This window comes from Macrosteles quadrilineatus, unplaced genomic scaffold (genome assembly GCF_028750875.1).
Source record: "Macrosteles quadrilineatus isolate MER2022 unplaced genomic scaffold, UCM_ALF_1.0 Scaffold_5__1_contigs__length_97177068, whole genome shotgun sequence".
Lineage (NCBI taxonomy): Eukaryota > Metazoa > Arthropoda > Insecta > Hemiptera > Cicadellidae > Macrosteles > Macrosteles quadrilineatus.
Window position 1 is genome coordinate 43,009,520 of NW_026542598.1, and position 15,406 is coordinate 43,024,925.

Consider the following 15,406-nt stretch of genomic DNA (forward strand, 5'->3'; position numbering starts at 1 on the left):
TTACGATTTATCGGTTGTGTAATCGCGGTGCTTGCGTTGCTTTCTAATTATGTAAATATCGGTAGTCCGTCTCCGCGGCGCATCTGTCGGGCGTGCGCAATACACTCTGGTGAAGCGCATGCGCCTGAGGTTAGGTTAGAGGTTAGATTAGGATATGCGCACACCAGATTGGCTGTTGCAAGAGAAAGCAAACTCAAACTGTCCTTCTAATAACTTTTATTCACCCCAATTTGGATAAATAGTAACTGAGGCTTGCTGTGAGTCCATGGAAATTGTTGAGCTTACTATAATAAGAAATTATAAATCTAATCATAGGCATCCAGAGTAATTAGGACAAAGCTGTTTAGGTCGTCATTAATATGAACAAAATTATTACAATTACCATATTGGAATAGAGTTAACATTGGTTACTTAAATCACAGAAAACGTACTACTAGTATGTTTTCTGTGTTCAAATGGAGATTAAAATTGTATCCATTGCATCAATTAATTAAAACCACAATTTCAGAATATATACCTATATATTTCAGTGTATATTTTTCCGTGTCATTGGCAACCTTATTTTTTAAGGCAGATGTGTTTAATTTTATAAATAAATCCTTTTCTTCTTTAAAAGTAGAATGAATGTCTTAGGAAATTCAATATATTTTGAATGATAGGAAGTTTGGAATATAAGAGAGTTTGGAGGTAGCAGTTTTAAGTGTAGAGAGTTTGAGAGAACAGAGACATTAATAAGAGTATTAGTTCATGTTTCAACAGGTGCATTTTTGTCCTGAATTCGAATTACAGAGGCTTTACGGTAACGCAGTTTGAATTATTGAGGTCAACTTCAGATTTTGGAGGTAACACAGTTTGAATCACGGCAACAAAATTTGAATTGTAGAGGCTCCAGTAGGCCTATATGCAAATTCAAATTGTAGAGGCTGCATTAAGCGTAAAAATCACTTTGAATTATGAGTATGTTATTTTTAGATTTTTAGAGGTTTTCTGAGGGAAAAAACAAACATGACTAAATTATAGAGATTTTTGAATTATTAAGGTTTGAATTAGTGAGGTTCTACTGTAGTTTGCAACAAAAATGATTTATTTACCTTCTAGGTGAAAATATAAATATTCTGGTTGAATTTTTTGTTTGTCATGAATTTCAAATTTTGCAAACTGTCACTAGTCCGTCCATGATGTTAAATAAGGCACATGGACAGACACTAACAAGAAAGGATTGTATGTACTAGACCAAGTTTTTTTACACATTCAGCTTTTGTGGGCTTTGTCGAGGGTGTGCTTTTTTAGTGAAAACACGTCTGTGTAAAAACAAAGCCATGAACACAAAAATCGTATATGGCCATATTATAACTTCAAACAAAGTGATGAACTATATTTATCGTCATATTGCACCATTATTTCATCAAACTAAGTTACAAAACTGAAATAGTTTTTATTTAAATATAACCTATGAAAACTACTTCCATAGTTCGGCCGCTTAGAAAACGACCTGCGCGCTAATGCTAAACCAATGCTAGAGGAGGTCGTTTTCTAAGCGGCCGAACTATAGCTTGTTTTCCATTTAATTTACTAATGGAAACAATCAGCTGTTTAGTAGCCTAAGTGATTCTATCGTTTTGTCTATTACGGTTATGTTAGAGTACATTATACTATCGATATGTTGAACTATTTATACAATAAAGCAACAATAAGCTACAATCAAAATGTACAACAAAGTCGACATCAGCTGACTTTTACTCCCTAGGGGCTAAAATTGCTTTTTACTCCCTAGAGAGTAAAAATGCTACCTCAGACCCGCAGTGCTTGCATTAAACATTTTACAGCTGTTTTTGTTGCAGTATGACGAAAAAAGATTATAATGTAAAATGCCATGAAAGTAATAATACTTAAAATGTTAAAATTAAAAACAAACAAATGAACCGATGATTGCAATACTATTATTACATAAGGTTAACATGGAAGATTTGAGGGCCACTGGGGCAAAGCCCTTACCATACAATGAGCTCATTTTATGGTTAGCAAAATTGCTGAGTGAGCTCTTTAAAATGACACCAGAAACGTCAAAATAGACTAAAAACTCTAAGAGTCCTGTTTACAAAATAAAATAACCCCTTCCAAATCAATAATATAGATATAGATTTGAATGTAAACTTGGTTTGCATAGATAATTCAACACTATTAACATATTAAAGCAAATTAGTCTATGTACAAGTCAGTCAATTCTTGTCCATTAGTTTAACTAAGGTATTTAGTATTTCAGTTTTTGCCCTCCCTACGCCAGTCTGTTACTGTTACATCATATCTACTATTACTTTTCCCTCTATTCTTATAATATGATGTAGTTGTAGTATTTACTCTACTCTGTTGGCCCATCTCTTCTCTAGAATCTCTAGTTCTCCAGTTGTAACCATCTCTTCCAGAGCTCCGGTTACGATTGGATTCTCTGCTTTTTCTATCGTTGTCTCCATTATCGAATGTGTTCTTCCAATCACGTCTGTTATCTTTTGTATCAGTCAAATTGATCTGTTCTTCATCCTGCCAGTTGCGTACTTGTTCCTCAAGTTCCTGAACATTGCTGTCTTCTGGATTAGTTTTTGCTCTCCAGTTGCATGGCTCATCTGATCTTATTTTCAGTTCGTTCCTTCTACGATTGACCCCATAGCTACGATTAGTCCAAAAAAACCTTCTTCTATGTAAATCAATTGAGCGTTCCACCTCTGAGTTTAACTGGTCAAGTAGTTTTGGTTTAGGAGTGATATCTTTGAGATCAGGATATTTCTCTAACATCCTATCCAGGAATTTCTCTAATTTCTTCTGTTTAGTTGGCTGGATCTCTTTTTTTTCTCTTGCTAATAAAATTTCATTTACCAAAACCTCAACCATGTTTATGGGACCTTGAACCATGAATCCATAGCTTTGGAATTCCTGTAAGAAGAACTGAAATGTCAGTGAATGAATGAATGAATAAAATGAATAAAGTGCTTTATTTTAAAATAAACATTCCCCTCATAAACATAATCAAACACTTAATAAACAATGGTCTACGACCGTCTGTTTGGTTGACACACCTGGAAAACACATTTATGAAAATGAAGTTGAAACAAAATACACTTAATAACATACACAAATGTACATACAATTTTACATCCATTTTTAAACTAAACTTAAAAAAAACCTTTTTCATAATATTGTTTACATAACTTGTATTATTTTACTTGTAAAATTATTAGGTTTTAAAAGGTTTACGCATAATGAAATCTATAAAAATTACTATGAATATTCAAGAAGACAGGCTGACAATTTATTTGACATATTTATTGTTTTGCTATAATTTATAAATTAGAAAGAGAAAAAAACAATTTTGAATTTGGAAAAAAAAACTTCACTTGATTTATTCGTAATTAAATTCTCTAATTAACTCCCACCTCCTTCTCCACGCCTCTCTCATAAAGTTTGCTAATTTACGCCAATCCCTACCATTTATGTATTCTATGTGTTCGCCCCAATGCATGCTTCGTTTCCCAAACCAATACTCTCTGATATCACCTAAAATTGGGCAAATAGAAACAAAATGAAAAACTGTTTCAAATTCGCGCAAATTGCACAGACTACAGAAATGATTTTTATTTGTTATCCATGGTTTGTGATTCAAATCAACCAGCTCGGCTCGGGCCTTAATGACCCATGAGATAAGATTTATATTGATGCTATCAGTGAGAAAACTCCTGGGCCCTAGGTCAAGGTCAACGGCAAGCAGTTGTTGGTGATATTGCGATGTACGCGCTCTGCCAACCATATCAATTCTCCAGCTATCTCTTTCCGCCTCAATTATCTTCACTAATCCCTCAAAAACATCTGCTGACTCGAAATTAATATCCAAACCGTGTTTTCGCCCTAGACATTTCCACTCTTTGGCCCAAAAAATACCTTTTCCAATTACAGATTTAGCAATAATTTTAGGTAAGCGTGATTCTGGCAAATTAAAAACCTTAAAAATGTATGTTGCGTTAATTTGTAGATTAAAGAAATATAACTTTTCAAAACATGTTTCTAAGTAAACAATATAGTTGGGAGTGTTATGTGGCAATCTAAAAATCCTTTTAATAAACGTTTTCTGAGCATTTTCTAACTGAGAAATTTCTGAAAACCCCCAAACTTGTGCGCCGTAACACAAAATAGCTCTGAGAATAGATTCGAAACATAATATCTTAATATGCAGCGGGACTTTGCTGTTGTCTACTAGCCTTTGCCATACTGAATTAATTGCATAATTAGTTAGCCTCCTCTTCTCTATGAAATGTTTTTCCCATGACAATGTCGTTGTAAACAACATTCCCAAATATTTATAACTATCTACCACTTCAACCTGTTTGCCCTTATACCACCATCTATCATGTCCCGATAATCTACCACCTTTCCTAAAAACCATTATTTTGGATTTAGATAGATTTACTGTAAGGTTCCAAATTGCACTGTAACACTCCAAGTTTTTAATCATCATTTGTAACACTGTTGCTGTGGGGGCCAACAATACGATGTCGTCTGCATACATCAAAACATTTACTCTCTTTCCACCAAAATTACAGCCACCTTCCAGCACCTCTGGCAAATCATTTACGAATAAGCTGAACAGGAGAGGACTTCCTATACATCCTTGTCTTAAACCTGTCTTTGTCTCAAACTCATCTGAAATGCCGCCCTTACACCAAACCGCTGCAGATGTGTTACAATAATAACTCCTCAAAACATCTAAAACGTGCGTTGATACGCCGATTGATGAAAGTTTTAATATTAGTGATCTTCTATCAATAGTGTCGAACGCACTTGAAAAATCCACAAAAAATGCATACAACTTACCACCTTTCTCCGCTAAACGTAGTTTGATCATCGATGCCAAATTAAAAATATTATCTATAGTGGAATAGTTTTGTCTGAAACCCGCCTGGAACTCAGATAAGATGTGGTTTTCATTGACCCAATTTCGAAGTCTATTATTTAGCATTCCTATAAATATTTTACCAATACAATTTATAAAAGACAATCCTCTATAATTTTGAACTGAATTAATATCACCCTTTTTAAACAATGGAAAAATTATCGATTTTTTAAAGCTTTCTGGTATGACCTTATTCCGAAAAATGTCATTATAAATATTAAGTAGTTTAGTCAAAAACAGGTCTGGGGCATTCTTATAAAACTCATAGGGGACTCTATCTAGGCCCGGTGCTTTATTATTTTTCAAGCTGGACAAAACAACTTTTAATTCTAGGAAATTAAAGTCTTTATCAAGATAATCATCGGCAATAAAAGGTTCTGCAAACGAGATAGTACTCTCCACCAGAGGATTTAGTAAAGTTTTAAAGTGTGTAACCCATTCTTCAGGTTTTATATTTCCTACTCGGTTTATGTTATTTTTACACTTAAAAGAGTTTATTGCTCGCCAACACGTTTTGGAATCTTTAGACACAGTAAGAGTTGAGATTAAAGAATAGTTGTATTCGTTCTTCTTTCCTGTACATAGCTGTTTATATTTCCTCTGCTCCTCAACATACTTAGCCTTTATTTCAGTTGAATTGGTTTGTCTAAAAAGCTGTAACAATTTAAACACCCTCTTTCTAGCGTTTAAACAGTGATAGTCAAACCAAGGTTGTTTACCAACAAAAGGTGTATTACTCTTTGAACCTAGCTTATAATGTGCAGAATTAGTTATAACATTTATTACATCATTAACATTTTGTGGCGAAAAAGATTTCATACTTCCCTCAACTTTGCTAGTATAGTTCAGACAATCAAAATTCGTCCATTTCAGCTTTGGCAACAATGGTATAGTTTTCCCCTCCCCTGCACCCCCTCCCACAGGCCCAGGAGTCTCAACATTTAAACTTACTTCTATCGGCATATGATCTGATCCGGAAAAACCAACAACTTTGAAGTCGTGAATCGAATGTAAACAATTAAAAGTGACCGCTGCTATATCTATGACTGAGTTACCCCTATGTCCAACAAAAGTAAATTCCCCCTCTTTATCCCCTATGGACCTTCCGTTTAAAACTACTAATCCTAAATTGTCACACAAATCTAATATTTTACGCCCATTTGAATTTAAAATGTTGTCTTTTGAATGTCTAATGTCCTCAATCCTATTATTCGAAATGCTAATTATATTTTCAGAAAAACTCTGTTCTATTCCAATACGCCCATTTAAATCCCCAATAAGGACTATATTCTGGAAACAGCTATTATCAAAGAAACTTTGAAGCCTATTATAATCTATTTGCCAACAATTGAAATTTAGGTAAACAGGCACTATAAACAATTGCTCGCATCCAAAAACAATATTGTCTAGCCTAACCACATTAAAATATTCAAAGTTTACAAACGTTACATTGCTTATAAAACGAGAGTTACGATTTAATGAGTCAAGAGTCAAGAGATTTATTGGTCTAAGAACACAAAATATTACAGTGCATACGACCTTGTCAAGTACAATTATTAAAATAATAAAATTAAATATCACAGATTTAGCCTATATGAATAACAATAACACAGCTACCTACAAAAACAATTAACAGTATCACAGATTCAAACATCTTTCATAATACTCCTTAATACAGTAGGAAGGATTGTTGACTAGCAAAAGGTGAATGGCTTTTTTAAAACTAGGAAAAGGCAAACATCTTATATCTAAAGGCAAATGGTTAAAAAGTCTAACACCTACACATGAATGGCTTCTTAAAGTTTTAGCTAACCTAGCTTGATCAATATGAACATTTCTACTACTTCTAGTGTTATAGGAATGGATGTCATTATTAAAAACAAGACTTGATTCATTTGATTTTATAAATAACAATAACCTAAAAATGTACAAACAGATAACAGTCATAACACCAGTTTCAGTAAAAAGAGGTTTACAGTGAGCTTTTTTCTTTGAGTTTGTTACTATCCTAATAGCTTTCTTTTGCAACAACAAAACATCAGTTATCCTGCCAGAGTTTCCCCATAAAATAATACCATAGTCTAACAAAGCATAATAAACAGACAATAAATAAGTAACAGGAACGTAAAATTTTAAAACTTTTAACAAATATACAACTTTTGACAATTTACTGCAAACTAAATCTATTTGGCTATTCCAAGTTAAGTTACAATCTATTTGCACCCCTAGTAACTTAATGCACTTAACAAATTCATCTGAATAAACAAGTCTACTATTTAAGGAGTATATTGCTTTTTGTGTTTTTGATTCATTAAGTTTAAAACCATTAGCTCTGAACCATGTAACAGCCTGATTAAGAGTTTCATCAGCAATACCATTCACAGTTGGCAAATCTTTACTTACTGTAAGGAAAGATGTGTCGTCAGCAAACATGATGGTTTTCGATGACTTAATAGTAGATGGCAGATCATTTACCATGACAAGGAATAAAATAGGCCCTAACACAGAACCTTGTGGTACACCAAATTTGACATGAGAAGCAGATGACTTTTTACCAGCAACATCTATAATTTGGAATCTCCCTTCCAGGTACGACTTAAAGAAATCAAGCTGAACGCCATGAAAACCCAGACACTGTAGCTTTTGACAAAGAATTAAATGGTCGACACAATCAAATGCCTTGCTCAGGTCGCAGGCAGTGATCTGAGCAAGGCTTCGATCCTCAAAACAACTGATTAAATCATCAACAATTGATAGAACTGCACTCGTAGTGCTCTTACCCATCTGATAGCCAAATTGTGAAGCACTAATTAGGCTCAGCTGATTAAAGTAGGTACATACCTGGAGTTTTACAACTTGTTCAACAACCTTGCCTAAAACTGGTACTATAGAAATCGGTCGGTAACTCTTTGGCACAGATTTTTCACCACTTTTTTTATACAGGGGGACCACTCTTGATATTTTAAGCTTAGAGGGAAAAATACCCTGTTTAAGACACAAATTAATACAAAAAGTTAGAGGAAGCAAAATGGACTCGATTACACATTTGACTAGATGATTAGAAAGATCAAAGATATCTTTACTTTTAGATTTTTTCATTTTTTTCACGACACTGAGCACATTTGCACATGACACTTCCTCCCATTTGAAGTTTTCTTCAGGCAAAGGTGAATTTTCCATGAAGTCAAGCGCAGTAGTCTGGGGTTGAATGATGCTGTCTCTGGCCTCCTGAACAGCTGAAAGGTAGTACGAGTTAAACTCCTCTGGGGGAATCTGGATCTCTGGTGACTTGACGCTCTTGCTCCGTAGATTATTTACAAGTGTCCAAGCAGCCTTTGACTTGTTGTCAGACGATTCTATGTATTCAACATTGTAATTAAGTTTAGCTTTATTAACCGCCTCCTTGTAAACTTGCTTGCTTTTCTTATATGCCAATTCGGTTAAGTTGCTTCGCTGAACAAGGAACATAGTTCTGAAGGCCATCATGGTATTTTTTAGATGTTCCAGCTGAGGTGTATACCAGTTCAATTTAGGCACGTTTCGGTTAATAGTAGGTTTTCTCAAAGGTTTACGAGGACACACTTCATCAAAAATACCATAAAAAACCTTAAAAAACTTATTAAAAGCGGACTCAGCTTCTTCCTCTCCATGTAGAATTTGCATCCAATCAACCATAAACAAGTGTTGTCTCAAAACATCGAGTCTTTTTTTAGATAAATTTCTTCCATAGGAAACTTTGGAGTTGGGCGTATCTGCACGTCGTTCCACGTTTAGGGTCACAGTAATACCCGAATGGTCAGAGAAAAAACAATTTACTACATCCATATTGTAATCTTGAGTTCGGTGGGTTGTTATGACATTGTCTAGACACGCATCTTCTCGAGTTGGAAGAGTGTTAATATATGTCATTCCAAATTCCTTTAACAGATTTTTAAATTTAATAACAGTAGGGCGTTCTGTTGTGACGTCAAAATGTGCATTATAGTCACCGCCAATGTAAACTTCACACTTAAAATTCGATAGACAGTTTAAAAGTACTTCTAGTTTATCCAAAAAGAGGTTAGGGTCTCCTTGAGGCGATCGATATAGGCTAACTACTATTATCTTTAAACTTAAAAGTTTGACCACCGCTACTTCAAATGTCAATTCTTCACAGAGCCAATTTAAATTTATTTCTTCGTAAGATATGTTATCCCTGAGATACACAGCTACACCACCTTTGACATGTTCTTTCCTACAATAACTTGCAGCCAGCAAAAATCCATCAATCACCTCGTACTGTATGGCGTCATCCTTCTTCCAGTGCTCACTGAAACACATTATACTTAAATCATGTTGTTTCGTCATAAGGCTAAGAAAGTTTGATTTACCAGAAATACCTTCAACATTTAGGAACAAAGCTTTTACTATTTGTCCACTTGTATTAGCTACGTAGCTGTTAGATGTAGGCCTACTAAAAATACTCTGAAACGATTCACACTGTTCTCGTTCTACGGTCCCGAGTCTTGATGATAAGCATTCAAGTTTAAAGGCTCCTTATTTGCAGACAAGTTCCGTGGCACGAAGTTCCTAGTATTGTAGGCGTTTCTCGCTGAGTGTCTTCTTGGCATGTACTCTTTCACTAAAACTCCTGCTTCCCAAAAATTTGGATCTAGGACAGTTTCAAGCTCAGAGTCATTAACTCCAACTTTAAAGGATTTGTAAGTGTCATATCTTGTATTTAATTCGGTACAAACATGGTCCTTGATACTGTTCTCTGATAAGTAACACTCAATACTGTCTTTTGTCACACTAGCATCCAACCTAGAAACGAACACCCAAGAACGCATGCGTAAACTAGGCCACCTGAATATCTTCCAACATTAGCAGTTCTCACTGCGAAAGTAAAAGTTAAATCAAAGTTACTTAACCTATTTACAATAATATCTTGATCCTTTTCCGCGACAAATGTTTCTAAAAATATAATTAAATCAAACTCCTTTATAAACTCTAAAAATGAAAAATCATTTACCTTATTTTTTAATCCACAAACGTTAAAAGATAAAACCTTGAATTGTGAAAGTCCGGTCGTCGTTGGGTTGTGGTTTGGAGTTGGTCCCTCTGTAGATGGATTGGCGTCACCTCCTCATTCATTGTCCTGGTTGATGGAAGCGCGAGGCGACTGCGTAGGTGTTGAAACTGACACGTTCTGCGACGTACCCGTAGCACTCGCCGACCCCTGCGTTGTTGAAGCTGTTGTCCTCTCTGTTGACATGTCCGTCACTACTGTAGATCTGGGTACTTTAAGATCACGTAAGAAGTCTGAAAAATCGCGTTTGAAGAGTGTCTGCAACAATTGAGCACCATCCTGGTTGCCTGCCTTTAGTTCACCTCCCTCCCATGTGAACCGATGTCCTTTGAAAGTCATATGGTCGAAATATAATGATATTTTATTCTTTTGTTTCCCCGCCACACTTTCAATTTCGTCTCTAAGCTTTGACAGACATGCTCGTTTTTCACGCACTTCTTTAGGATAGTCTCTATGCACTGAATAACCGGTGCCTTTTAACTCTCTTACACGTGACATAATATAGTAGATGTCGGCGTCATTTGGTAGGTGTGCAATGATTGCATTGTTACTTCCCCCTAGAGGGTGGGCTCTATTAACAAATATAGTATCCGCACTCCCGAAAACATCGTTGCAAAACTTTCGCACGATTTCATTGAAGTTACGTGTTTCCTTGGACCACTTCAACCTCCTAAATATGAGGTTGTTACGCCTAGATCTTCCTTCAAGATCGACTAACCTAGACATAACCACACTCTCTCTCTGTTGTAAGTCCTCTATTTGTTTCCTTAGTACAATATTCTCCTTTTGTAACTCCGACACTTGCCCCGTGAGTTGAGAGAACTCCTTTTTGGTTGCCATATTTTCTAATTTACTATCAAGCAACTGGCCCAAGTCCTTCAGAAGTTGGGATCGTGTAATATCGCCTACCTTTTCTTCGCTGCCCAATGTTGGCCGTTACCGTCTCGACGTCGTCTGCACACTCCGGTGACGAATAAGATCTCTGCCGTTTGAATGACCTATTTACTGGTGTAAAATATTTATCGATTTTTGATTCTGTCATATGACCACTTAACACGCACCACAATTGTAATAATTAGATGGTAAATTCACAAGTCATTCACTGTCCACTATCGAGTCCACACTGGTTTAGCCGAGACCACGTTGCCGCACCACTTATCGCTTATAACTGCTGTTTACTCGAAATGTCAGTGGTTACATCAAACCAAGAAAAATATATTAGTTTAGGTTTTTATAATACTTTTTATAATATAATACTACAATATATGATTGATTCTTAATTGGGTTTTTATAATCATAATATGTAAAAGAGAAGTGAAAATGTGCATGAGTAAAATTGGAAAATAAAAATCATATACCATAAAAAACTTACCAAAACTTTAAACGCTTTGAAATCTGCCTGCAAGACTCTCCAAAAACAATCAACAGCTGATTCCAGGTCTTTTCTGTAGATCAAGTAGTACCATCCGCAGTCACAAAGGGCAGATTGTTGTTTTAATGTTCCTTGATCAGCATTCACCCATTCAATCAGCACTTCCTCAAGATCAAGATTGTAGTTGGGATTTGACATTATGAGACTCAATCGAATTATTTCAGGACTTGCATAGTTACTGGGAGCATCTTTTTTGAAGAATTCCAAAGCCTTTTCAACATTCTGTAAAAAAACATTCTGTAATACAACAACTATAAATGATTTTAACATGTGTTTAAAAAATATTTGCAAAGAGTAATTTACATAATTTTTCTTGTTAAATAAAACAAGAAAAACACAGTAGAATACCACTAGCAATAAAAATATTTCTAGTTATATTTCTATCTGATTTATACCATTTCAGATTTATTTATACCTTCCTCCCATAGATGATTACTATGATTATGACTGTGATAAATTTTGGTGCGGATCTCTTCAGCCGTTCAGGAGTATTTCTAAAACAAAACCAGGAGTGTAGTAAAAGGACTTTGCTCGCTCCGCTCAACAAACATTCCAATGAATGACGCAGCCTATGGTGGTAAGATTTTTACTCCTGAGTTTTCTAGCAAGTTTCGCCAGTAATGCTGTACTTAATGCTGTCAGAGAATTGTTTAATCTCCTTCACTCTTTGGAATTTTATCAATCATTATTATTGTCTTTACCCTTCTTTTAATAAATAAAGTCGAATGTCCACAATTTTAATTATTGTTATTGTTGTTCAATACTGTTCTGTTCAATGAAATGGCGATCATACATAGTAGGTATTTTAAGCCAAGTATGAATGGAGATGAGTGTAGGATGAGTGGCGCAATCTTGTGGTCTTGTTAGTGACTAAGGCCGACATTCCTTAGACACAGCTGTTAATTAATAGCCCATACAGCTAATGGCAACAAAGGGACCTACAGTTTATAGTGGAATCCGAACCACATTTTTCCTTGGTATATACGAATTGGTCTAATTATCAGGATAGTACTGCGCTTAGTCGTAGTACTCACTCGTGCGGACGTTAATCCACACCAGGGAGTATCGCATCCACAGTGCATGCCAATAAATATCCACTTGCGCCTTATTTATTTTATTGATGATTGATATTGTAAAAAATTAAAATTAACCATCAGTTTTCGACAGGATTCACCTAGTATAAGTTAATACGCTACACACACCATTCAGTGTATACCACGCCATTGTTAGAACACAATAATGGTCAAAAGAGCAGGGAAACCAACACCCGGTGGTCAGTAGAAGTGGATACTTTGTGGTAAATTTTCTGATATTAGAATTATTTTACCTGAGGAAACAGATGTGATTGCGAAATTAAATATTAAAATTGCTCTTTATCAATAATATTAACTACAACCTCTACAACATAGGTACCTGTTCATGTATACAGTAAAACTTTCCTAAAGCAAAGTTTGGTTTTTTAAGTGAAAGTTCATTGGCTTTCAGTAAGGCTTCTATTGCTACTTTCTTATCAATAAATCCACGTTTCATCTTCATCATTCCATTTCCAACTCTTTTTGATATTGAAGCAGAATCACTCTTTAGCTGCCAACATTCCCTAGAAAATTTCCATGGTCATGACCATTGTTATTACAAACAACATTTATAATAAAATGATAATTTACCCAGTTTTATTCTCATGTAAACAAATTGAAATTACTTCTCACAGACTCTTAAAGGATCGTTTGGAGATTAGGTTATATTTTTGCAAATGGGTACTCAAATGTTGAAAATTTCTTTACATTTTACAATTTGCTGTGGTCAATGATGAATAGATGTATGCATTATACTGCTGGAGATGGAGATTAAGTGTTAAAATAGCTCAAAAGTCAGCAGAGTTAATGAAAGCTGTCATGGAAGCTGTCAGGTTTTGTAATGACAAATGCATCTCAGTGGCAATGGTGATCACCATCATGTTACATGTTAATTTGAAATTAAAATTCTTTTTATTACAGTTGTGTATTGATGGTTAAGGGGTGGACAACTAAAACAACAAATAAACAAGCCCTATTTATGTACAGTAAATTTTAGAGGGGAATCCAAAATACAATCTGATCAATAATTAAGTATTGCACTTACTGCAGAGTTATAATTTAACTTATCAGGAAGAATCTGAGAATTTGCAAATTCTAGACATATATCATATCTTTAAATCTAATCACAAATTTACCTAAACAGCTCAACAGACTTTTGAAGGAACTCATCAACAGTGTTTTTTACGCTTGTATCTTTGGTATGAAACAGAAGATTTGCAAGTTCTTGATATGCTTGAGCTAGGAAAACTAAAAACTTTGGGTTCCTTTGTAACTCTACAGCCTTTGCAAAGTGATCCAACTCTTCTATGACCATGTTTTCTTCATACTCTCTTCTTAGTCGCCCTAAAAAAAACATTTTTTTATTGTTCATCCTCTTTAGTTTGATTCTAACTACAACCTATTAATTTAAGATTAAACTCTAAAAATTCAAACTGAGCAACCAAGAGCCTCTGCGGTTTTAAATCATTACAAAACAAGATATCTTAACTACATTGCACCCACTCTTTTTTTCTTTATCCTTTATGTAGTCTTCTTATCCCGACTCCTAACACAACATAATTTCAGAAAATCTATGTTCTATCATTAGACCAAACACAAGAACATAGCACAAATAAAATATCTTAAGGTCGCCGATTCGATCTTAAGAAAAATCAGAAGCTTTTTGATGGATCGAAACTGACCCAGCTGTTCCTGATCATTGGGCTTTAAGTGGGTTCTAACCGGCAGCCAGACGACTTACGCCGTCTGTCTAGGGGTTCTCTAGCCCTGGTAGCAAGTCTTCTGGCTCTCAATGCTGCTCGACGCAATTCCGCAATCTCGGCAGTCCACCAGTACACAGGACGCATATTGCACAGGTATCTCCTGCGAGGCATAGACTCATCGCAGGCCGAGACAATCAGTTCCATCGTGGATGCAGCTAACGCCTCTGCGTGAGGCACGCCAGTTGCGGGATGAATCACCGGCGTTCTTCGTAGGATGGCTCCATTGAATTTTGCCACGTCCAGTTTTTTAATGTTCCATCGAACGGGCACTTGACGAATTGCAGCCATCCAGGACGTCAAAAATTATGTACTGGTGGTCACTGGCCGTGTAATCCTCCAGGACTCTCCAGCCTCTGATCCTTGGCAAAAGAGACTCAAAAGGTTAATGTCTGGGATCGTCCCCCGCATCCCAGGGCGGTGAAAAGTTGGCAGGATAGAGCCCACATAAATTAGAGGTTTAAAAGTTGGTTCATATTTAAATTAAGAGTTTGGGATTTAATAACTGAGATTAAAGAACTGAAGCCTGAATTACACCTTGTCTTTTTATGCTAGTCTCACAATATAACCACTTCAAATATTAAATGAAAGCAAGAGTAATGATACTGCAAACTAGTGATTTTGCTAGATTTAAAGCAATACTTATACTGTTTGAAATAAATTATATTATAGAAACATTTTAATAGGTCAATGTGAAATAACATACTTATTACTTTTCCACTGAGATAGTACCAGTAACCAAATCCTGGGTCCAGTTCTATCGCTCTGGACAAGAGGGGTATCAATATAGTGTAATCTTGGTACATTGACATGATGAACTTTACTCTAAGTCCATAAATTCCTGCTTTGCACTCTTGAGACATCTCATCCACATTTTGAATCTTTCTAGCTAACTGGAACATGAGATTTCACTTAGTGATGTGATTTTCAACATGCAAAAAAAATGTTAGGATTAACTAAGAAATAGGCCCGTTTTTGACAATGTCAGCGTCCTAGGCACAACTAATAGTAGCGCCCTTTGCAATATATATAATAGGGTGACCACCGACCGGATAATCCGGGAATTATGCGTGGATTTTTTTTAACCGGGAATTATGCGTGAATGTTGTATTTTGCTGAAGACGATAATAATGT

At 35.5% G+C, this 15,406-nt stretch overlaps 1 protein-coding gene across 1 annotated transcript; it reads right to left on the reverse strand.

The window, feature by feature from the left end:
• Nucleotides 1-1,391: 1,391 nt before the first annotated feature.
• LOC128995979 (uncharacterized) lies at nucleotides 1,392-15,082 on the reverse strand. The gene is made up of 5 exons (XM_054421080.1): nucleotides 14,979-15,082; nucleotides 13,649-13,856; nucleotides 12,853-13,036; nucleotides 11,380-11,661; nucleotides 1,392-2,928 (listed from the first exon to the last, which is right to left on the reverse strand). The coding sequence occupies exons 1-5, from the start codon at nucleotides 15,076-15,078 to the stop codon at nucleotides 2,260-2,262; spliced, it is 1,443 nt and encodes a 480-aa protein (XP_054277055.1). The 5' UTR covers nucleotides 15,079-15,082; the 3' UTR covers nucleotides 1,392-2,259.
• Between the last annotated feature and the right edge of the window lie 324 nt (nucleotides 15,083-15,406).

Coding starts and splice junctions, on each gene's coding strand:
- LOC128995979 (XM_054421080.1), bottom strand. CDS start 15,078: ATGTACCAAGATTACACTATATTGATACCCCTCTTGTCCAGAGCGATA. Junction 13,857..14,978: donor TCTCAGTGGAAAAGTAATAA/GTATGTTATTTC, acceptor TGTTTTTTTTAG/GGCGACTAAGAAGAGAGTAT. Junction 2,929..11,379: donor TCAAAGCGTTTAAAGTTTTG/GTAAGTTTTTTA, acceptor TTCTTCTTACAG/GAATTCCAAAGCTATGGATT.